Source organism: Lampris incognitus, chromosome 7, assembly GCF_029633865.1.
Source record: "Lampris incognitus isolate fLamInc1 chromosome 7, fLamInc1.hap2, whole genome shotgun sequence".
Taxonomy (NCBI): domain Eukaryota; kingdom Metazoa; phylum Chordata; class Actinopteri; order Lampriformes; family Lampridae; genus Lampris; species Lampris incognitus.
The window spans coordinates 67,128,089-67,151,696 of record NC_079217.1 but is presented as its reverse complement, the minus strand read 5'-3'; the positions used below and the strand labels follow the sequence as shown (position 1 = coordinate 67,151,696).

Below are 23,608 nucleotides of genomic sequence, written 5' to 3'. Positions count from 1 at the left end.
ATGTAGCGCGTGTGACCTGGCCTGTTGTGATTGGTTGTTACAAAAATGTCTTCTTCGTCGTTTTCTTCTTCTTATTCTTGGGGCGTATTGGCGGTTGGCAAACAACGAAATGGCGCATTACCGCCGCCAGCTGGTATGGAGTGTAAACCGGAATGTCTACACTACACCCCGCCCCCCGACCTCCCGCCCCCCCCAATCTTCTTGATTAAATTAGTTAGCGTAAGACCCGAAACAAGGTTGATAACACTCCGTTGAATTGCTCTGTAGAATAGCTACCAAATCACATTGCATTTTTGGTTCCTGAGATTTTAAGTCAGATGCCTTCTTTCTGCCTCATATATCTGGCAATATATCATTACAAATAATAATAGTAATAATAAATCAATCTTACATAGCGCTTTTCTAACACTAACACTGAATTGAGGGGGGATAAAGAGAGATTAAAGGATAATGAGTTAAAAGTATCACAGAATTGAACTGCAGGGCCAGCACTGAGAAGGCGAGAGCGTGTTTTAGGATGGTGATAAGGAACAGAGAAATGTAGTGGAACTCTGGAAACAACAGCTTTATGGTCAGATACAGGCATATCCACCAGATTAAGACACTCGAGAGAGAAACATGATGAGAGTACAAGATCTAAGATGTGACCTTTGGAATATGTGGCTCCTTTAACAGATTAAATGAGGTTAAAAGAGTCTATAAGATCCAAAAAAAATGTGAAGTCAGGGAATGGGAAAGACAACACACATGAATATTAAAATCAACAAGAATAAGCACTCTGTCATATTTTGGCATGACAATAGATAGAAATTGTTAGAAAACTTAGAAATAAAACTAACTGAATTAGGGGGCCTATAAATTATGATGCAGAATAAAGGGCGCTGCCGGATCTACTGTGTGAGACCCAGAGTCCTCACATGGGAACATAACATTTTGGCTTCCCTGCACCATAATAACTCATTCTGCTGACCTCAGACCTGTTGTCCTCATTCGGGGACACTTCCTCTGTCATCTAGTGGTCACAGAGGCACAATACAAAAAACCCCAAAAAAACAAGAAGACAAGATGGCCGCGATCTCAACCACTTGCTTCTATGGCAGATCCCAACACAAAAGTGGACAAGGTACAAATTCTCATCAAATTTTATGGGTGAAACGTGTGTATTTATGCTTATTAACGTATGTAGCTTGAAATGGAATACAAGTTGACAAATTTTAGCAATAGTAACAAGCTATGATGTTGCTAAACTTGGAAGTACTCATATGAGGACATTGGGACTTCGTTCATGCAAACTGAACCAGTGTAAAAGTAAGGAAACAGCTTGGGAAGATTTGGGAAGAAACCAACAGTTGGCAAGAGTATAAATAGTTACTGCTTGTGGTACAAATTAGTCTACATTGATTTTTAGTTTTTATTCTTACGTGATTCATTTCCAGCGCACATTACTCTGTCAAAAGCAGAAAGATTGCTGAAAGCAATATTAGGAGTCAACTCTGAGGTGGAGGATTTGTCTGATGGTGATGATCCTGCAATTGATGGAGATAATATTTCACCTGATATACCAGAAGCTGGTCAGCAGAGCAGTGATGATAGTGATAGTGAACCACAACTCCATCCACATGGATCTAAACATATGCAGAGATCCAGAGGACGTGGGCGTAAACGTCAGCGTGCTAAGGGTTGATGTTGATTATGCGCCAGGAGCTAGTGGACGTCACTGTGTAGGATCCAGAGGACGTGGTAGTAAACGTCAGTGTCCACATGCATCTGAATCCAGGCCAAAACCTAGCAACGTTGGACGTGAAGATCTCTGGAAGCGTAGTGCATTCACTCCAGACTTAGTTTAGTTTGAGACTCAAGATGAAAGGCGAGAAGAACGAGAAGACTGGCAGCCACTGGACTATGTGGAGCAGTACATCGACAGAGTTGATGAAACTCATTGCTGACTGCACAAATGCTATGTCACTAGCTACCAGTGGTACATCTCTCAACACTTCAGTTGATGAGATTTATCATTTTGGAGCATCAATTTTGATGTCTTGTGTGCCTTACGCACATGTGAGGCTGTTCTGGTCCAGTGCCCTCCGAATCCCTGCCATTAGTGACAAAATCACTCGTGACAGATTTTTCAAACTCAGGCAACATCCCAAAGTAGTCATTGATTATGACATTTCAGAAGACATGAGGAAAACTGACAGATTCTGGAAGACGAGGCCTTTCATTGATCGCATTCTCAGTGGCTGCTTGCTTCAGGCTCGACCGGAATGTGTGTCAATCGATGAACAGATGATCCCATTTGCAGGAGCTCGTCCATTTCGACAGCATGTGCCACTAAAGCTCAATCCAGTTGGCATGAAGAACTTTATGCTGCTTCAGCGGATGGCATCGTTCTAGACTTTGAAGTCTATCAAGGTGCAATCACACTGAACCTCACAGGTTCAAGAGGCGGAGGGACTGGGTTTGGAAGCCTTGGTCATTGAATGACTGGCTAAAACTCTGCCTCCTGGTACGAAAGTATACTGTGATTGGTTCTTCACAACCATGAAAGCTGTGGGTCGACTGCTGGAGAAGCAGGTGTACCTCACTGGTACAGTAATGAAGAACTGGGCCACCAAAGCACTGCAGAAGCTACCGAGTGACAAAACCATGAAAGAGCAAGGAAGAGGTGCCTCAGCATCAGTTACCAGGGCTGATGGGAAGCTATGTGTTGTGAAGTGGTATGACAACAAACCGGTTTTGATGCTTTCCGTTGTTTACGCTGAAGAGCCATTAGACACCTGCCGGCGATGGTGCAAGAAAGAGAAGCGATATGTGGCTGTCACACAACCAAGCATTGTGTGCGAGTACAACTCCAAAATGGGTGGGGTTGACTTGAATGACAGGATGATAAGTTACCACTGAATGAGCATCCGAACCAGGAAGTGGACAATTCGGATGCTGATGCACTTCACTGATCTCGCTTTAGCCAATAGCTGGCTATTGTATCACCAAGACAACCGTGAACGTGGTACACCAAGAAAGGATGTGATGCAGTTCCATGAGTTTCGCATGACAGTGGCTCAGGCATACTTGACAAAGCGTGACACTGATGTTGAACATGTACAGGAGGAGGATGCACACCCTTCGCAAGAAGGCCACAAACATCAGGTCACTCCAGTAGCCCGTCTCAGTCTGCACAACTTCTGCTGTACATCTTCCGGAGATGGTCAGCCTGAAAAACCCAAAGCGTTGCAGAGAAAAAGGCTGCTCAGGGAAATCTCGTGTCCGGTGCGTGACATGCAACGTCTTCCTCTGTTGCAAACTGAACGCAACTGTTTTGCAGCATTTCACACAGGCAAATAGGTGTGACAGGCTGTTCCTACTAACAAAAAGGACAAGCGTAAGAGTCAAAAGAATCCACACGAGTGTGCAGACTCTGAAACGGTGTTTTAAGGTAAGAATGACTCAGTTAGTCGAAAGAATCCACACAGGAGAGGATCCATGTCGGTGTATGGAGATGTTGTGCACTGTTCGCAATTTGTTTACAATGTTTAGGCATGGAAATAAAGTTTCATACTTTGTTACACAATGGTGACTTTATTGTTTTATAGTAAATTAAGTCCTGATGTCCTCATATGAGGACATAATGTTTTGTGAAAACTACTTATTATTCAAAGACGATGCTTAGTTTTTATATGTATCAGGTCCTACTAATCCCAAATAGCTAGGGGAATTTAAAAAGGCATACCAAACAAAAATTCAGGTCTCAGGATTAAATCCTGGATGTCCGGAAATGTTCTCAAATTTAATGATGATAAGTCTGAGGTCATTCCGTTCGGTCCCGAGAATTCCATCAGCCCTTTTGGTACTAACCTTGGTGGTCCGTCAAATAGTCTTAAACAGGCTGCTAGGAATCTGGGGGTAATATTCGATGCTAGCCTCTGTTTTGATAATCAAGCCATGTTTCTCCAGCTCAAGCTAATCTCCAAAATTAGGTCATTGTTGTCAGTTGCCGATCTGCAAAAAGTTGTACTTGCTTGTATCTATTCTCGGCTTGACTATTGTAATTCACTTTACTCTGGTATCAGCAGGGGCTCCCTCCACCATCTGCAGTTGGTACAAAACGCCACCGCTCGGCTCGTTACCAGGAGAAAGAGGCATGACCATACCACTCCTCTGCTTGCCTCCCTACACTGGCTCCCTGTTAGGTTTTGAATTGATTTTAAAATGTTATTGCTCACTTTTAAGGCTTCAAATGGTCTTGCTCCTACATACATGTGTGATGTATTGACCTGGTATACACCCCCTCTCCAACATACAGATCTGCAGACGGAGCCCTGCTGCTTATTCCCGGGTCTGGGTTTGTCACAAAGGGTGAGCAGGCTTTTGCTGTTAGAGCCCCCACACTATGGACCTCTCTTCTTGTTGAACTGGGACAAACCAAGTCTCTAGCTTCTTCTAAACCTCGTCTTAACTCTTTTCTTTTTATGAAAGCTTTTACACGTTTGTCTGTCTTTATTTATCTATACTCCTAGTTATTTGGTCTTACTCTTATTTTTGACTCGTCTGGTTTTATTTCTTAGTAAAGCACTTTGTAACATGGCTTTAGAAAAGTGATGTATAAATAGTTATTATTATTATATTATTAATGGCTGCTACAGCTCATCTGTAGTCCCAGAGAATCAGAGTCAACAGGTCTGTGTCTTTCTGCCTCCTTCATCCAACTACACCACAACACTGTTCTACTGGAGGACTGACTGTCGCCAAACACAACCACAACATCATCGTCACCTTTCAAATGGAGAAAATAAACACGTAATCGAGACAACTTGTGGACTACAGCTTTAAGAAGGAAATTATACCAACTCCATAAAAGCAGAGCTGACAACATTTCAGAGATATACATTTTTTATTTCAACATCAGATGCTAAAAGAATGAGGGGACACAGCAGTCAGCAGCTAAACAAACTCTTTAATAATCCTGTCTGGCCAGATGCTGCTGGTGGACACGTGACCCTGACGACTCCCTGTTCAAAAAAAAGATCTGAAATGGTTAAGGCGAGACGGCCAATCTAAGGCTTACAGCCTTACATAGTAAGGGGTAGTGCAGGTGTCCTGACAGCTGGGTGACGGGAGACAGTCACTTGTCTCTCCTGTCAGAGAGGGAAGTGCTCACTCCTCCTTGTCGGGGGAACATTTCTGTAAGCGTGACCTGCTTACAGCTACTCGTCACTGAGCTGGAGGTGCAGGAGTTTGAGGTCTTTTTTTCCAAAGAAATCCTCCGTTCTGTTCTGTTTTTTTTTGCTGTGGACGAAGAGGAGCAGGCTTTGGTGGGTTTACTGGATGAAGCCTGATCCGCGGCACCAGCGGTACCAGGACCAGGCTGGGCGCTGGATTTTTGTCGGAGCTGGTAGGGGTTGGAGGATTCCTTGCTCCGGTCGGTGGCTCTCTGCACCGCTTCCTTGTTCAGCTCCTCCTGCAGGAGCAGAGCCAGCCTCCGGTCCTCCTCCTCCTGCTGCAGGCGAGTGAAAAACTCCACCTCTCGCTGCGTCTGCCCCTGCATACCTCCTGTGACCGAGGACGAACAAATGTGCTTGGCGACGTCAGGCTCCTCTTGGCTGGCCTCCATCTCTGAGCTTTTCCGCTTTCCCGAGAGAGCGCCCTCTGTGTCTGGGTGAGCCTGGGTGCACACAGGGGGGGATTTAGCTGTTCCAGCCTGAAGCCGTGGAGGAGCAGGCAATGGAGGATGCACTGGGCCCTGCAGCCTGCCGTAGTACTCCAGTGTGGGCATGGGACACTTGGTCGGCTCCTTCAGGGATGCCCGGGGTGTGACCTGAGAGCAGAGGATGTTCTCCTGTTTTGGAGAACAACAGGGAGTTAGGTAAAGCCCTGCACTGTCACCATGACAACACGTGACCTGTAACTGGATAGCAACCAATCTGATGATGTCCTGTACGTGTTTTCTCCTGTCATCTCACCCGTCTGTGATGCATCTAGGAATACACTGTTCAGTTCAGGTACACTGGACCACCTCCCTTATCAAACTGTCAGCCAGGTCAAATACTCACATACAAGCAGTGGTGCAGAAAATACAGTGCGCCAGAGAGGGAGAGAAACACAGACACTCACCTTGTTGGTCATAAAGGTGGAGATGGGATTAGAGTCTGAACTGCTTAACTTTGGTTTAACAGGACACAGGAACCTGAGAACACACACATCAAAACAAACCACTACTACATGTTCTTCCACGACACAACACCAGGAACTCATCTCTGATTTGAGTAAGTCTCTAGTGGTGTGTAGCATGTCTCTGGCTTTAAAAAGGGCAATGAAGATGGACAGGAGACGCAAGAGAAACAGGTAGATGTGTGGACATTGAGTCTACATGGTCCACACTTGTATGGTTGAGCCACCGGGAAGCCTTGACCTCCTTACTATTACAGAACGTCTGTCAAGTTGGTAGAAGGCAAGACTGTCAGCATAGTTTTGTATCATGAACTATCCCGACTACACATACAGAGACATGTCTCACAACACGGTATGGACACAATCACATATCACAATGTTTCTGACCTTGATCATGATGATGTTTTGCGGCTGACTACTGGTGCTTTCATAAGATATTTACACAGCAGGAAATGTTGAGAAGTGGTCAGTAGTCATGGGGATAAGATGACCAAGCAGGTGGAGACATTAATTACTCATTTCACTCAGTTAACAGTGGAATAAGTTCAGAAAACTGTTTCACGTTACTGTAATGCAGCCTTTGAGACCAGGGAATGACAACATTTAAGTTGCATCACCATATTACCAGAATCACAATCCCACAACACATCTGGTCTCACATCACCATGTCTGTATTATACCGACCAGTCCTACTCTCTCATAAGGTTTGTTTCTGTCACATCAAACCAGTTCAGCTGACACACAGCGGTCGCCACACTGTACGAGGAAACTCAGCTGACACACAGTGGTCGCCACACTGAATGAGGAAACTCCAGTGAACATGGCAGAACATACAAACTGCACACAGGAAGGACTGGAATCAAACCAAACCCACAACCCTCTGACTGGGAAGAGACAACAGGAACAACTAAAGCAGTTCTGTGCAACAGGCTGGACTCTGGGAAGAGACCCACCTCTCTATGGCTCCAGAACCGGACTTCTGTTTCCTCTTTGCCGGAGTGACCTCAGCAGAACTGACGTTCCCCGGCAAGTCTGACATTGGACTGGAATTCTAGAGGGGACAGATAAAGGATGAGATGGAAAGGAGGACAAACAGGAAGGAAAGGAGGGGAGGAAATGATGGGAGAGGAGAGTCAGTTCCAGCAGAGGAGAAGAAAACAGGAAGAAAGTACAGGAAGAGGAAAGGAGAGGATGAAGCTGGAGGACAGATGACTAGAGGATCCTCAGAATATCTAAATGTGACTGACAGAGACAAAGAGACAGAGATGGAGAGGCAGGCAAACATAGACAAAAGACTGGTATGCATAAAGACAGACAGAGCCCGCCCCCCCGCACTTTTGTACCCCTCATTGACTACATTCACTCCCTAGCCCTTAACCCTAACCATCAGAACTACATGCCTAACCCTAAACTTAATCTGACCTTATTCTAACCCCAAACCTAAACCCAAGTACTAACCCTAAACTTAATCTAACCCCAACCCTAAATCCAAGTCCTAACCCTAAACTTAATCTAACCCTAATTCTAACCAACCCTAAACCCAAATCCTAACCCTATTCTTAATATAACCCCAACCCTAAACCCAAATCTTAACCCTAAATTTAATATCGTCGTCGTCGTTGGCGTCTCTCATGTCCAAGGATCCATTCCAAGAGATTAAGGTGTGTGCTTAAAACGAAGATGGCTTGACAGTCCAAGGTGAGAATAGAAGAGGCTGGAGCAGCATGGACAGGGGATAGTTGGGAGTGGACCCATTCCTGTGGCTCTCTGTTCTTGGTGGATTTTTCGGCGGCGCCACTTTTCTTCCACATGCATTCGTTAAATTTAATATAACCCTAATTCTAACCCCAACCCTAAACCCAAGTCCTAACCCTAAACTTCATCTAACCCTAATTCTAACCCCAACCCTAAACCCAAGTCCTAACCCTAAACGTAATTAACCCTAATTGTAACCCAACCCTAAACTCAAGTCCTAACCCTAAACTTAATTTAACCCCAATTCTAACCCCAACCCTAAACCCAAGTCCTAACCCTAAAATAGATCCTTAAAGTAGTGAGGACTAGGGTTGAGCATCGAGAACCGGTTCCAAAATTCCAATTCCAAAGGAATTGTTAAGAAATTCAAATTTGGATTCTGCCTATCAGTTCCTAAATACATTTCACTCACGCTAAAGGTAGTTTCAGTGTCTGTGCTGGCGGCATGCAGCTCTGTGGACAACTTCATCAAGTTCACCAGGGAGTAGGGATGGGCATCGAGAACTGGAGAACCGTTTCCAAAATTCCGATTCCAAAGGAATCATTAAGAAATTCAAATTTGGATTCTGCCTATCAGTTCCTAAATACATTTCACTCGCGCTAAAGGTAGTTTCAGTGTCTGTGCTGGCGGCATTCAGCTTCCGTAGCTTCCGCCTCTGCAAGTCAAATGTGCGCCATCATGGACCAGAGCAAGCAGCGGTCAGAAGTGTGGCTTCATTTTGCCTTGAAAAATTAAGGGTTGGCACAATGCAACGCCTGTGGCAACATTGCTTTGTGCAAGGAAGGACGCACAACAAATACGGCCCCACACCTTCCCCTACACGGTGTACTGACACGTTGCGCCAGTCTGCAAGTCCTGCCTCGGCGTCCTCTTCAGCCAACCCTGCGCACACAGCAAGGAGCACCTCGTCGCTACTGGGTAGGTGAAAATTAATACAGTTTGTCTTCTTCACAACAGTGAGACAGCAAACAACCTATACATGAGTGAATTGCTATAAACTGTATGCAAACACTGAAATGTGTTTTTTCTGTGCTGAACACTCATGTGCGCATACAGCCCGAGAAGGCTGATATGCGTGTGTTTCTAAAGAAGAACTGTTTCTAATTTAAGTAGTTTAATACCTGGTAGTCCAGAACCCAGCCGCTGAGGATGCACAAGCCAGTGCATCCTTAGTGCCGGTCCCAAGCCCGGACAAATGGGGAGGGTTGCGTCAGGAAGGGCATCCGGCGTAAAATCTTTGCCAAATCAAATATGCGGATCATAAATAAGACTTACATACCGGATCGGTCGAGGCCCGGGTTAACAACGACCGCCACCGGTACTGATAACCAGCAGGGTGTCGGTGGAAACTATGCTACTGTTGGGCGAAGGAGAAGGAGAGGGGGAAAGCATGTCCAGAGGCAGCTAGAGAGGAGGAAGGGTAGGCATGTGGAGGTGAGAGTTGGAACTTTGAATGTTGGCACTATGACTGGTAAAGGGAGAGAGCTGGCTGACATGATGGAAAGAAGAAAGGTAGGCATACTGTGTGTGCAAGAGACCAGGTGGAAGGGGAGTAAGGCCAGGAGTATCGGAGGTGGCTTCAAACTCTTCTACCATGGTGTGAATGGGAGGAGTAAAGGGGTAGGGGTAATTCTGAAGGAAGAGTATGTCAAGAGCGTGCTGGAGGTGAAGAGAGTGTCAGACAGAGTGATGAGTATGAAGCTGGAAATTGAAGGTTTATTGCTGAATGTTATCAGCGCATATGCCCCGCAAGTTGGGTGTGAGATGGATGAAAAAGAAGAATTCTGGAATGAGTTGGACGACATGGTGGAGAGGGTACCCAAGGAGGAGAGAGTGGTGATTGGAGCCGACTTCAATGGACATGTTGGTGAAGGGAACAGAGGTGATGAGGAGGTGATGGGAAGGTATGGAGTCAAGAAGAGAAATGTGGAAGGACAGATGGTGGTGGATTTTGCGAAAAGGATGGAAATGGCTGTGGTGAATACATATTTCAAGAAGAGGGAGGAACACAGGGTGACGTACAAGAGTGGAGGGAAGTGCACACAGGTGGACTATATCTTATGTAGAAGGCGCCATCTAAAAGGGATTGGAGACTGCAAGGTGGTGACAGGGGAGAACGTAGCTAGGCAGCATCGGATGGTGGTCTGTAGGATGACTTTAGAGACCAAGAAGAGGAAGCGAGTGAAGACACAGCCGAAGATCAAATGGTGGAAGTTGAAGAAGGAAGACTGTTGTGTGGAGTTCAGGCAGGAGTTAAGACAGGCACTGGGTGGTAGTGAAGAGTTGCCAGATGGCTGGAAAACCACTGCAGAAATAGTGAGGGAGACAGCTAGGAAGGTACTTGGTGTGTCATCAGGACAGAGGAAGGAAGACAAGGAGACTTGGTGGTGGAATGACGAAGTACAGCAAATTATACAGAGGAAAAGGTTGGCAAAGAAGAAGTGGGATAGTAAGAGAGATGAAGAAAGTAGACAGGAGTACAAGGAGATGCAGCGTAAAGCAAAGAGAGAGGTGGCAAAGGCAAAGGAAAAGGCGTATGGTAAGTTGTGTGACAGATTAGACACTAAGGAAGGAGAAAAGGACTTGTACCGATTGGCTAGACAGAGGGACCAAGCTGCAAAGGATGTGCAGCAAGTTAGGGCGATCAAGGATAGAGATGGAAATGTGCTGACAAGCGAGGAGAGTGTGCTAAGAAGGTGGAAGGAATACTTTGAGGGGCTGATGAATGAAGAAAATGAGAGAGAGAGAAGGTTGGATGATGTAGGGATAGTGAATCAGGAAGTTCAGCGGATTAGCAAGGAGGAAGTGAGGGCAGCTATGAAGAGGATGAAGAGTGGAAAGGCAGTTGGTCCTGATGACATACCTGTGGAGGCATGGAGATGTTTAGGAGAGATGGCAGTGGAGTTTTTAACTAGATTGTTTAACACAATCCTGGAAAGTGAGAGGATGCCTGAGGAGTGGAGAAGAAGCATACTGGTACCGATTTTCAAGAACAAGGGCGATGTGCAGAACTGTAACAACTACAGAGGTATAAAGTTGATCAGCCACAGCATGAAGATTTGGGAAAGAGTAATAGAAGCTAGGTTAAGGGGAGAGGTGACGATCAGCGAGCAGCAGTATGGTTTCATGCCACGAAAGAGCACCACAGATGCGATGTTTGCTTTGAGAATGTTGATTGTGAAGTATAGAGAAGGCCAGAAAGAGTTGCATTGTGCCTTTGTAGATTTAGAGAAAGCTTATGACAGAGTGCCGAGAGAGGAGGTGTGGTATTGTATGAGGAAGTCAGGAGTTGCAGAGAAGTATGTAGGAGTGGTGCAGGATACGTATGAGGGAAGTGTGACAATGGTGAGGTGTGCGGTTGGAATGACAGATGGGTTCAAGGTGAAGGTGGGATTACATCAAGGATCGGCTCTTAGCCCTTTCTTGTTTGCAATGGTGATGGACAGGTTGACGGACAAGATCAGGCAGGAGTCTCCATGGACGATGATGTTCGCGGATGACATTGTGATCTGTAGCGAGAGTAGGGTGCAGGTTGAGGAGAGCCTGGAGAGGTGGAGGTATGCACTGGAGAGAAGAGGAATGAAAGTCAGTAGGAGCAAGACGGAATACATATGCGTGAATGAGAGAGAGGACAGTGGAATGGTCAGGATGCAAGGAGTGGAGGTGACAAAGACATCTGAGTTTAAATACTTGGGATCAACTGTCCAAAGTAACGGGGAGTGCAGTAGAGAGGTGAAAAAGAGAGTGCAGGCAGGTTGGAGTGGGTGGAGAAGAGTGTCAGGAGTGATTTGCGACAGAAGGGTATCAGCAAGAGTTAAAGGGAAAGTTTACAAGATGGTTGTGAGACCAGCTATGTTATATGGTTTGGAGACAGTGGCACTGACGAAAAGACAGGAGGCGGAGCTGGAGGTGGCAGAGTTGAAGATGCTAAGATTTTCACTGGGAGTGATGAAGAAGGACAGGATTAGGAACGATTATATTAGAGGGACCGCTCAGGTTGGACGGTTTGGAGACAAAGCAAGAGAGGCAAGATTGAGATGGCTTGGACATGTGTGGAGGAGAGATGCTGAGTATATTGGGAGAAGGATGCTGAATATGGAGCTGCCAGGGAAGAGGAGAAGAGGAAGGCCAAAGAGGAGGTTTATGGATGTAGTGAGGGAAGACATGCAGGTGGCTGGTGTGACAGAGGAAGACGCAGAAGACAGGAAGAAATGGAAAGGGATGATCCGCTGTGGCGACCCCTAACGGGAGCAGCCGAAAGTAGTAGTAGTAGAATACCTGGTAGTCCAGACCAGGGTGGGCCTGTGTCTTTATTTCTTCGTCTTCATGTATGAAGACAGTTGTTGTAAATGTAACTATAAGAATGAGACAGTCACATGAATGATCCCTTCTTAAAACAGAATGGCTCGTATAAAGTTTTTTTTAAATACATTTTTCTTCTGTGAAAGGAGCATGTGACCTGTTTTGACCCCACCTCTCAAAGGACCGGATTCGAGAATCGTTACAAACCGGAATCGAAAAGCAGAACCAGAATCGTTAAAATCCAAACGATGCCCAACCCGAGTGAGGACCGGCCAAATGTCCTCACTCTGATGGTTAATAACACAAACTGGCCCTCATAAAGACACAAGTATAAGCTCGCACACACAGATCAGACACACACACAAATAGACAGGCATGGAGGCAGGAAGACAGACAGACACAGAAAGACAAACCAGTTGCTGGCTGAGCAGAGTGGCCAGCTTCTCATCATCCTCCAGCTGTCTCTCTTCCTGCCTCCTCCTCTCTTCAGCCATCTGCTCCTCTTCCTCAGCCAAGAGCTGCTGGATGTACTCCTCACTTGCCCTCCTCTCCGCCTCCTCCAGAGATCGTTTCTCCTCGGCCAGCTACCCAAAGAGAGAAGAACATCAGCACCCAGCTGGGAAGCTTCCCTGGGGTTACCCCAAGCCAGTACACCCTTACATAATCATTAATACACTTCCCCGGGGTAACCTTGTCCCAGTACACCCTTACATCATCATTAATACACTTCCCTGGGGTAACCCTGACCCAGTACACCCTTACATCATCATCAATACACTTCCCCGGGGTAACCCTGTCCCAGTACACCCTTACATCACCATTAATACAGTGTGTGCTGACGAGACAGACAGACAGCGAGAGAATATGTGTGAGACAAAGACGGACAAAGAGCAAGAAAGAGATGGACAGAAAGAGAAGGAGATGGAGTTCACATGTACTACTGGAAGAAAATGAGAGTTTCAAAGCTGCATGAAGGGATATGTGATAACAACAGTGAGTCAGATGACTCCCTGTACTGTGGACCTGACTGCACTGAGCTCAGCATCACACCTCCAGTTTCCCTCAACTTTCAGTTCATCGTTTAGTTTCAACCATCTGGTAAAGGGTTTGGTTTCAACCATCTGGTAAAGGGTTTAGTTTCAACCAACTGGTAAAGGGTTTGGTTTTAACCATCTGGTAAAGGGTTTGGTTTTAACCATCTGGTAAAGGGTTTAGTTTCAACCATCTGGTAAAGGGTTTGGTTTCAACCATCTGGTAAAGGGTTTAGTTTCAACCATCTGGTAAAGGGTTTGGTTTTAACCATCTGGTAAAGGGTTTAGTTTCAACCATCTGGTAAAGGGTTTGGTTTTAACCATCTGGTAAAGGGTTTGGTTTTAACCATCTGGTAAAGGGTTTAGTTTTAACCATCTGGTAAAGGGTTTGGTTTTAACCATCTGGTAAAGGGTTTGGTTTTAACCATCTGGTAAAGGGTTTAGTTTTAACCATCTGGTAAAGGGTTTAGTTTTAACCATCTGGTAAAGGGTTTAGTTTCAACCAACTGGTAACGGGTTTGGTTTTAACCATCTAGTAAAGGGTTTAGTTTTAACCATCTAGTAAAGGGTTTGGTTTTAACCATCTGGTAAAGGGTTTGGTTTTAACCATCTAGTAAAGGGTTTGGTTTTAACCATCTAGTAAAGGGTTTAGTTTTAACCAACTGGTAAAGGGTTTAGTTTCAACCATCTGGTAAAGGGTTTGGTTTTAACCACCTGGTAAAGGGTTTAGTTTTAACCACCTGGTAAAGGGTTTAGTTTTAACCACCTGGTAAAGGGTTTAGTTTCAACCATCTGGTAAAGGGTTTGGTTTTAACCACCTGGTAAAGGGTTTGGTTTTAACCACCTGGTAAAGGGTTTGGTTTTAACCACCTGGTAAAGAGTTTAGTTTTAACCATCTGGTAAAGGGTTTGGTTTTAACCATCTAGTAAAGGGTTTGGTTTTAACCATCTAGTAAAGGGTTTAGTTTCAACCATCTGGTAAAGGGTTTGGTTTTAACCATCTGGTAAAGGGTTTGGTTTTAACCATCTGGTAAAGGGTTTGGTTTTAACCATCTGGTAAAGGGTTTGGTTTTAACCATCTGGTAAAGGGTTTAGTTTTAACCACCTGGTAAAGGGTTTGGTTTTAACCATCTGGTAAAGGGTTTAGTTTCAACCATCTGGTAAAGGGTTTGGTTTTAACCATCTGGTAAAGGGTTTAGTTTCAACCATCTGGTAAAGGGCACCTCCGTCTCTGGGTGAGTCCCGTGCCTCTCAAAAGATCCTCCTCCCACACAAAATGGGCGAGCCACTCACAACGCACAAAGTCAAACACGCAGTCAAGGGTTAAACTGCCCATGGATGCAGGCCCCAGACCAGTTTTCTACACTCTCTGTACATGGTCCACATTCATCTTTTCCATTTTCTTGTAATTGCATTCAGGTTTTTGTTTGAGGTGAGGCTGTTTACCCTGAACACAGGCTAAGGATTGTGTTGATGTCAGGCAACATTTTAACATGGTTGAGGATAGATGAAGGTTTGGGTTGAGGTCAGCGTCACATGGTTAGTTAGTACTTATGCCGTTTTGAATCTGGGCTAGGACCAGTGTCCCCAGGCTTCATTCAGTCTTATCATTTGCAGGAAGGAGATTAGAAAGTGTGATTACACAGAAATATGTATGAAGTTACACAGTTCTGAGGCAAACGTGTTTACTGTACTTACACACCCAAAAGATAATTAGCAACATTGGCATCACTTCTGAGTCCTCCACAGCACTAGCCAGCTGAAATACTGGACAGTGAGCACTGTCTGTCACACTTTGGTCGCCATAGAAACGAGATGGGAGGGGTGAGAAGTGACTTGCCTGTGAGTGTGTGTTATGTCATCTACTGTACAACTACTGTGTAAATCTACTGTACAACTACTGTGAGTGCGTGTTATATCATCTCTGTACAACTACTGTGAAATCTACTGTAAGTACACTGCGTGTTATATCATTTACTGTACAACTGCTGTGTAAAATCTACTGTACAACTACTGTGAGTGTTATATCGTCTACTGTACAACTACTGCGAGTGTGTGTTATATCATCTACTGTTCAACCACTGTGTAAATCTACTGTACAACTACCGTGAGTGTGTGTTATATCATCTCTGTACAACTACTGTGTAAATCTACTGTACAACTACTGTGAGTGTGTGTTATATCATCTCTGTACAACTACTGTGAAATCTACTGTAAGTAAACTACGTGTTATATCATTTACTGTACAACTGCTGTGTAAAATCTACTGTACAACTACTGTGAGTGTGTGTTATATCGTCTACTGTACAACTACTGCGAGTGTGTGTTATATCATCTACTGTTCAACCACTGTGTGAAATCTACTGTACAACTACCGTGAGTGTGTGTTATATCATCTCTGTACAACTACTGTGAGTGTGTGTTATATCGTCTACTGTACAACTGCTGTGTGAAATCTACTGTACATCTACTGCGAGTGTGTGTTATATAATCTCTGTACAACTACTGTGAAATCTACTGTAAATACACTGCGTGTTATATCATTTACTGTACAACTGCTGTGTAAAATCTACTGTACAACTACTGTGAGTGTGTGTTATATCGTCTACTGTACAACTACTGCGAGTGTGTGTTATATCATCTACTGTTCAACCACTGTGTGAAATCTACTGTACAACTACCGTGAGTGTGTGTTATATCATCTCTGTACAACTACTGTGTGAAATCTACTGTAGAACTACTGTGTGAAATCTACTATACAACTACTGTGAGTGTGTGTTATATCGTCTACTGTACAACTGCTGTGTGAAATCTACTGTACATCTACTGTACAACTACTGCGAGTGTTATATCGTCTACTGTACAACTACTGCGAGTGTGTGTTATATCATCCCTGTACAACTACTGTGTGAAATCTACTGTACAATTACTGTGAGTGTGTGTTATATCATCTCTGTACAACTACTGTGAAATCTACTGTAAATACACCATGTTATATCATTTACTGTACAACTGCTGTGTAAAATCTACTGTACAACTACTGTGAGTGTGTTATATCGTCTACTGTACAACTACTGTGTAAATCTACTGTACAACGAGTGTGTGTTATATCATCTACTGTACAACCACTGTGTGAAATCTACTGTACAACTACCGTGAGTTTGTGTTATATCATCTCTGTACAACTACTGTGGGAAATCTACTGTACAACTACTGCGAGTGTGTTATATCATCTACTGTTCAACCACTGTGTAAATCTACTGTACAACGAGTGTCTGTTACATCATCTACTGTACAACCACTGTGTGAAATCTACTGTACAACTACCGTGAGTGTGTGTTATATCATTTCTGTACAACTACTGTGTGAAATCTACTGTACAACTACTGTGTGAAATCTACTGTACAACTACTGTGAGTGTGTGTTATATCGTCTACTGTACAACTGCTGTGTGAAATCTACTGTACATCTACTGTACAACTACTGCGAGTGTGTGTTATATCATCTCTGTACTACTACTGTGTGAAATGTAGCGGTCAGAAAAATCACTTAAGTCAGTTTTAGAGAAAGACCCTGATGAGAGTGATGCTCACTTTGCTGATCTGGTCCTCGTACTCTCTCCTCACCTCTCCTGGGGGGCACACCCTGGGCGTGGACACAAATACTGCAAGCACACAGAAACACGTCAACAACACAAACAGTAAAAAATGTTACCTTTACTTCACAGCTCACTGGTGCTGACTATGGTGGTTGTTCAGCAGGTGAGCAGGATGGTCCAGCAGACCAACAGCACAACATCTACCAGCTTGTGTCTGATGGTTACTTCATGCTTGGTTCAGGCTGACATCACGATGATGAATAATCATGGATGAATCGTTTTTGGGGACATATCTAAGTGTTCTTACCCTGGTCCTCCTCCTCCTGTCCTCCTTCCTGCCCGATGAGTCTGCGCTGACACTGCAGGGGGAAGGCGGCTTGCACCTGTCTCCACAGTTCGTCGTTCACCAGGGTCTGCTTCCTGGAATTGAGCCTGGCCCACGTCGACACCCTCTTCCTGCACATAGGACAGCACAGGGTGGCCTTGTCCACAGTCTCCAGAAAACAGGGCTGACAGACGACATGACATCAAACAAAGACAAAAGAGCGACAGAAAGAGTTTAGACAGAGAACTGTTCAAATTAGAAAGAATGTGGGCACCAGAGGACAAAACTCATGAGGACACATGTGCAGTATGAATGTGGCTTACTCTGCTGTGACCCCATAACCACATCAGTATTGGACCTGTTTCAGAAGCACATCCCAACAGCCTTGCTGTGTGCTCATTACACAAACTGAATCTAGATGTAGCTTCTTCACCAACAGAGGTGCAACTCTGTCCAACGACCTGCGGCTGGTGCTTTTTGGCTCGTTGTTTATTTGTCAAATTTCCCTCAATTATTTACCGATAAACCATATAAACCTTCAAGATGCAAGTTAAATATATGCTAATTCTTTGGGTAATCCGCATCCTGGTGGACCCAATACTCGCAATCATCACAAAGCCAACTTCCCCGTAAAGCAGTGATCTGGGTGCTGGGTTCAGGTACACAGCAGTGGTCTGGGTGCTGGGTTCAGGTACACAGCAGTGGTCTGGGTGCTCAGTTCAGGTACACCAGGCGTGACCTGTTGAGTCTGTTGTACGCACCTATCCGAGGACTAGCACCAGAGGTCCTACCAGCGCTCATACGGAAGACGCAGAGCCCTACGTTTAAGCAGGACAATAACAAGACAAAACGAGGATCAGGAGGATGAATATGCAACAGATTAAGGAGGAGAGGCAGCAGACTACTGCCACCTGTAATTACAACTTCAAATGTACCCTTCATAGCAAGATGAACAAACTTTCAGTGTTGACAAGTACGATGGGGATCACAGGCACACAGGTCTGTTCTGTTTCACGGACAAGTGGTTAACAAGTGAAATACCGGCTGTGACCTTGGATGGTTACACGATCCCACGTTCTGGCAGAGACCCAGTGAAAACCAGGAACTCAATCGGTGGAGGACTGTGCGCGGCGATCAATGATAGGTGGGCAACAAACTTTACTGTTGTGAGACTGTAAGCACCAGACAATCTGAATCAATGACCATATCCTTCCAACCAGGCGGCACGGTGGCGCAGTGGTTGGTGCGGTTGCCTCACAGCAAGAAGGTCCTGGGTTCGAGCCCCGGGGTAGTCCAACCATACTAAATTGCCCCTACGTGTGAATGTGTGTGCGTGTCGGCCCTGTATGATGGCCTGGTAGCCTGTCCAGGGTGTCTCCCCGCCTGCCACCCAATGACTGCTGGGATAGGCTCCAGCATCCCCACGACCCTGAGAGCAGGACAAGGGGTTCGGATAATGGATGGATCCTTCCAACCACAATATCTACCCCGGGAGTACAGGCAAATCAAAGTTATTCTGGTTTACGTTCCAGGTGTTGATTTACAGTGTACAGTAAGTTCAAATAAAGCACTTAACAGAGCAGCTGATCAACCAGTTTTTCTACTTGGTGACTTTACCAACTGTGATGTTACATTTCTACTACCTGACCTGGAGCAGTATTTGACCTGCCCAGCTGGGCTGAACAGAACAACGAATCTATGCTTTGGCAATGTACTGAACACATACACTGCAGGGTGCCGCCCACCAATGGGCCGTTCTGATCACAGTCTTGCATGTGCAGCCTAGATACAGGCAGACGTAAAACACCCCCCACACAGACCAAGGTGATTCCTACCTGGACAAATGAGGCAGCTTAAGAGTTGTGAGGCTGCCTACAGTGCACCGACTGGGATGTTTTCTTTAATAGTAATGATGACTACAACACGCTCACTGACTCCATTATGAACTAAACTTAGCACAAAAAGTAAGGAAATGTGTGTTTGGTAGATTATTTCTTTGTTGTAACAATGGCAATACATCTTATATCAGGCAGCTGATGGTCAGCACCTGGGGTACCAGAAGCTCAAATCAAGAGTCAATAGCAACAGCAAAATAAGCTGTTTGGCATTATTATTCATCCCACAAATCCATGTTCCTTACAAATGTGGCCCCATTTAAAAGAGAAATAAACAGGCTTTCCAACGGTATAAGATTTATTGCCAAGAAGCATTGTTACAACAAAGAAATAATCTACCAAACACAATGTCCTTACTTTTTGTGCTTAGTATATATACAATTTTACAGAGTCCATTATGCCTACAAAAATTCACCCCAACAATAACCCCTGGATTACTGAAGATGTTGTGGCCAGCTGATGTGGAAGAAGGAAGCACGAGGCACAGATCTCTTTATAATGGCAGCTCCCCTGTTCCATACACCACACGACCCCCACAGTGCTCTTTTATTTGCCCCCAAAATGGTTGCCGAACAATGGCTTTCCCCCCCAGGTCACTATTAAAAACATCAGTCATAGTCATGGTCCTGCAGTCAGTCAGTCAATCAGTAAAACGGTCGTCTATTCAGTCCGAGTCAAACCCCGAAACAACAACAACACACCCCAACATAAACCAAACACCCGAGCACATAAATCACAATTTCAACCCAAACATTAGCGTTCCCCCAATTCAGAGCCACCATCAGAGCGAGCGCCTCCTCCAGTCGCTACAATATGAACCAAAGTGTGACCCAGGACAAGTATGCCTTCACATAGGGTGATAGAGAGAGAGTTAACACCTTAAATAAGGACATTCAGAACAAACTGAGGTGGACTATAAAAACAAGGTTGAGAACAAGCTTATTTCTGGTAACGCCAAGAGATGCATGGCACGGTCTCAACATTAGGATGGGTAGCCCACAGACAAAACCAACCAATCAATGCCCTGACCCCACAGTCTGCAAATGAATAGAGTATATTTTACACACGATTTGACAAGTCCAATGACCCCACTGAGAAGCCACTCTTGCCACAGAATGACAGCACCATATCAGTATCAGAGAGGGAGGCTGTTAGCATATTTCGCGAACTTAACCCATGCAAGGCTGCCAGGCTAGATGGACTTAGAGGGAAGATCCTGAAGGACTGCTGATCAACTAGGTACTGTTTGCCAGACTTTTCCAGTGTTTCCTTGACACTAGCTCAGTCCCATTCACCTGAAAAACATCTATGATCATCCCTGTTGCCAAGAAGCCCAGGGCCAAAGACATGAATGACTTCCGTCCTATAGCCCTTGCCCCCATTCTCAGTAAATGCATGGAAAAGGTTATATGCCAACAGCCCACCGCATCACTCAGCGACCAAATGGACCTGATGCAGTTTGCATACAAGGCCAGAAGGGGAGTAGAGGATGCTGGGAAAGTGTCTGCGTGTGTCCACGACAATGCACGTAACATCGTTGCTGCCAACTCCCCTGGACGAGTGAACTGGGACTCAGTTGCCAGTTTGCGCATACACTGCAGCTGGCAGTAAATGATGGATTTAACATGTATGTGCATCGGGTTATTGTTGCAGCTGGATTCAGTGTGTGTTTTTGTTTTGTTAATCTGTTTTTGTTCTTTAGAAAGTCTGGCTACTATTTGGAACTTACTTAGACATTTATTTAAGTTACATATTCTTCATGTAGGCCTGTTGGTCTATCTTATTTGCTGCAGGTGTGTGATGATGTGACGTTGTTCTCATGTTCTGTTATTGTTGTTTATGTTGCTATTTGCCCAAGTAAAAATAAACCCCTTCGTATGAAAAACATTTGTTGTATTGGTTTTTTTTCCTATTTCACAGACACTCATCCGTTGTAAATAGTACATTTAAATCTTGTCAGTTAACAGTTAATGACTGTTAATGAGCATCAGTTATTGGTCAGGAAAAAAAAAATCAAAATGAGCCTCCCTGGTACATAGCAATATGTTGTGTAATTGTCTTGTGTGTATGTATTACCTTGCAGAAGGTATGGCCACAGGGCAGAGTAACTGGCTCTAGAAAGATCTCTAGACAGACGGGGCAGAGACACTCATCCCGGGACAACAGCTCTCCTCTTCCTCCTCCTTCCTCTGATACGGATGTCATTTTCACATTAGATACCAGTGGCATCCCCTGCCCTGCAGTGTCTGCATGGAGCTTTCGGAGAAGGATCTGAACACTCCAGGTAGGGTATCACCTGTTTGTTGTGTTTGCACAGGGAGAAACACACATCTGTTTCAGTAAGTCAGCACACGCAGGGATTCAGCCTGAAGGGCTGCTTCTATAAAGCATAAAGGAGGTGGAGCTTCTGAGTAAGGACACCCAACTAAAGAACTTCACAGCGGCGGAAACATCGACGGCGCCCAGTCTCTGAGAGGGGGATTATCTTGACCCCAGCAGCAGCAGGAGCAGCAGCAGGAGGAGCAGCAGCAGCAGCAGCAGCTAACCTAAGGCTTTGAATGACAGCATCCGTCTGCAACCAGTCAAGCTCAAGTACAAGTACTGGTATTATAAGAAAAAAATAAAGTGGCTGCCGAGTTGAGAAATCAACCCACTGCTGTTAGGAAGTATTGTGCTCCTCGAAAACACATTGCTATTGTCGAGTAACTACCAGCAGTTAGCTTAGCTTCTCCACTGCTCGCTGACGGGGGCTACGCCAAGTCGTTAAGCTCCGCCAGCGTCACTTTTCCCCGGACGGCGACTGTATAAAATCCGACTTCAGCCTATCTAGTGGACAAAAGCAGGGTACAAGATCATATGTAATTAAAAGTATGTCAGTTCCAATGAGTTGACATTACTGAGAGGAATGCCAATTTAAATAAAAGACACAACAAGCGAGTGTTCACTGGATAAATGCTCAGCTAGCGTTAGCTAGATGCTAAAACTAATGCTAAACATGCAGCTCGGAGGTTCAGCGCCGGCCTGGAAGAGTCGGCCAGAACCAACCACCGACTGAAGACCACCTCGACACACTGCCGCACTCACCCTGAGTCCGGTCTGTCGCGTTCAGCAACACCGCGCCGCACCGTTCACACCGACTCACTCACAACACCAGCCCAGCCGACGCGATACGCGCCTCTTCTGCTGCTGCTGCTTCTTCTGATGCTTCTTCTTCTTCTGCCTCGTCGTGTTTAGAAACACCGCACGCCACCGTTCAAACCGACTCACAACACCAGCCCAGCCCAGCCGACGCGATACGCGCCTCTTCTTCTGCTGCTTCTTCTTCTGCTTCTTTTTCTTCTTCTTCTTCTTCTGCCTCGTCGTGTTTAGAAACACCGCACTCCACACTGTTCAAACCGACTCACAACACCAGCCCAGCCGACCCGATACGCGCCTCTTCTGCTTCTTCTTCTGCTTCTTTTTCTTCTGCCTCGTCGTGTTTAGAAACACAGCACTCCACCGTTCAGACCGACTCACAACACCAGCCCAGCCGACGCGATACGCGCCGCTTCTGCTGCTGCTTCTTCTTCTGCTGCTTCTTCTTCTGCTTCTTTTTCTTCTTCTTCTTCTTCTGCCTCGTCGTGTTTAGAAACACCGCACTCCACCGTTCAGACCGACTCACAACACCAGCCCAGCCGACGCGATACGCGCCGCTTCTGCTGCTGCTTCTTCATCTTCTTCTGCCTCGCTTCTGCTTCTTCTTCTGCCTTCAAACGGCTGGCATCCAACGCTATGGTGTACAGAGCCCCCGAGTGGTCACATCAAGTTTCTACATTTTTATTTTTTTGTAGTTCGTCGACTTGAAAAGCTTGACGTCACCACTCAGGGGCTCCGCAATGACGCGTTGTCACTCTTTTCTTTTCTTTTCTTTTCTTTTCTTTTCTTGCCATTTTGTCTCGTTGACTTTTTTTAAATAGAGTAAAAATCTACACAAGTTTGGGGATAAATACAACATGAAGGATGGAAATACATCAGCAATGGTGGAAATGGCGGTCCAGGACAGTTGCGACAATACAATACGGAGACGTCAGAACAGTGAAAAACAAGACGGGCTAAATAATGTTTTGCAAACAAATCAAAAAGCACAAAAAGAAAACGAACAGGGTCATCTGAACGGAGCAGAAGAGAGCAAGGCAAGAGACTTGAAGATGGCAGGGGCTGAGATGCACATGTGTGCAGTGATTCAGCCTTTCTGTTCATTCTTTCCACATTTCCCAGTGGCTAAAAGTAGATGGCAAAGCTGCGCAAGGAAAGGGTGAAAGAGGGAGTACTGCCATTCCATTTACAAGTAGATATTTACCCCAAATAATTACGAGATTAACAAGGTCTGACATGTCTGCATTTACATTGATTATTTAAATAAATAATGTCACTATACGCAGAAGAAAGTCCAGTTTTAAGGAAAACAAATCAGCATAAGAGCACTCACAAAATAGATGGCCAGTAGTTTCAGCTTCTGAAGAATGAAAGACGCAAGGATCCACTTCACATTGCAACC

General features: G+C 45.2%; 1 protein-coding gene across 3 annotated transcripts; it reads right to left on the bottom strand.

Moving 5' to 3' along the window:
* Positions 1-4,875: 4,875 nt before the first annotated feature.
* On the bottom strand, positions 4,876-22,781 carry rnf168 (ring finger protein 168). Of its 3 annotated transcripts, XM_056283531.1 has the most exons (9): positions 22,156-22,781; positions 21,498-21,897; positions 21,148-21,367; positions 17,159-17,360; positions 16,847-16,917; positions 12,637-12,807; positions 7,119-7,216; positions 6,109-6,181; positions 4,876-5,833 (listed from the first exon to the last, which is right to left on the bottom strand). In XM_056283531.1, exons 3-9 carry the CDS (start codon positions 21,298-21,300, stop codon positions 5,120-5,122), a joined length of 1,482 nt encoding a protein of 493 aa, XP_056139506.1. In that variant the 5' UTR covers positions 21,301-21,367; positions 21,498-21,897; positions 22,156-22,781; the 3' UTR covers positions 4,876-5,119. The 3 variants fall into 3 exon arrangements, with proteins under 3 accessions (XP_056139506.1, XP_056139504.1, XP_056139507.1); XM_056283529.1 differs by lacking the exon at positions 21,498-21,897; XM_056283532.1 differs by lacking the exon at positions 21,498-21,897 and having other exon boundaries at positions 22,505-22,781.
* Positions 22,782-23,608: the final 827 nt, after the last annotated feature.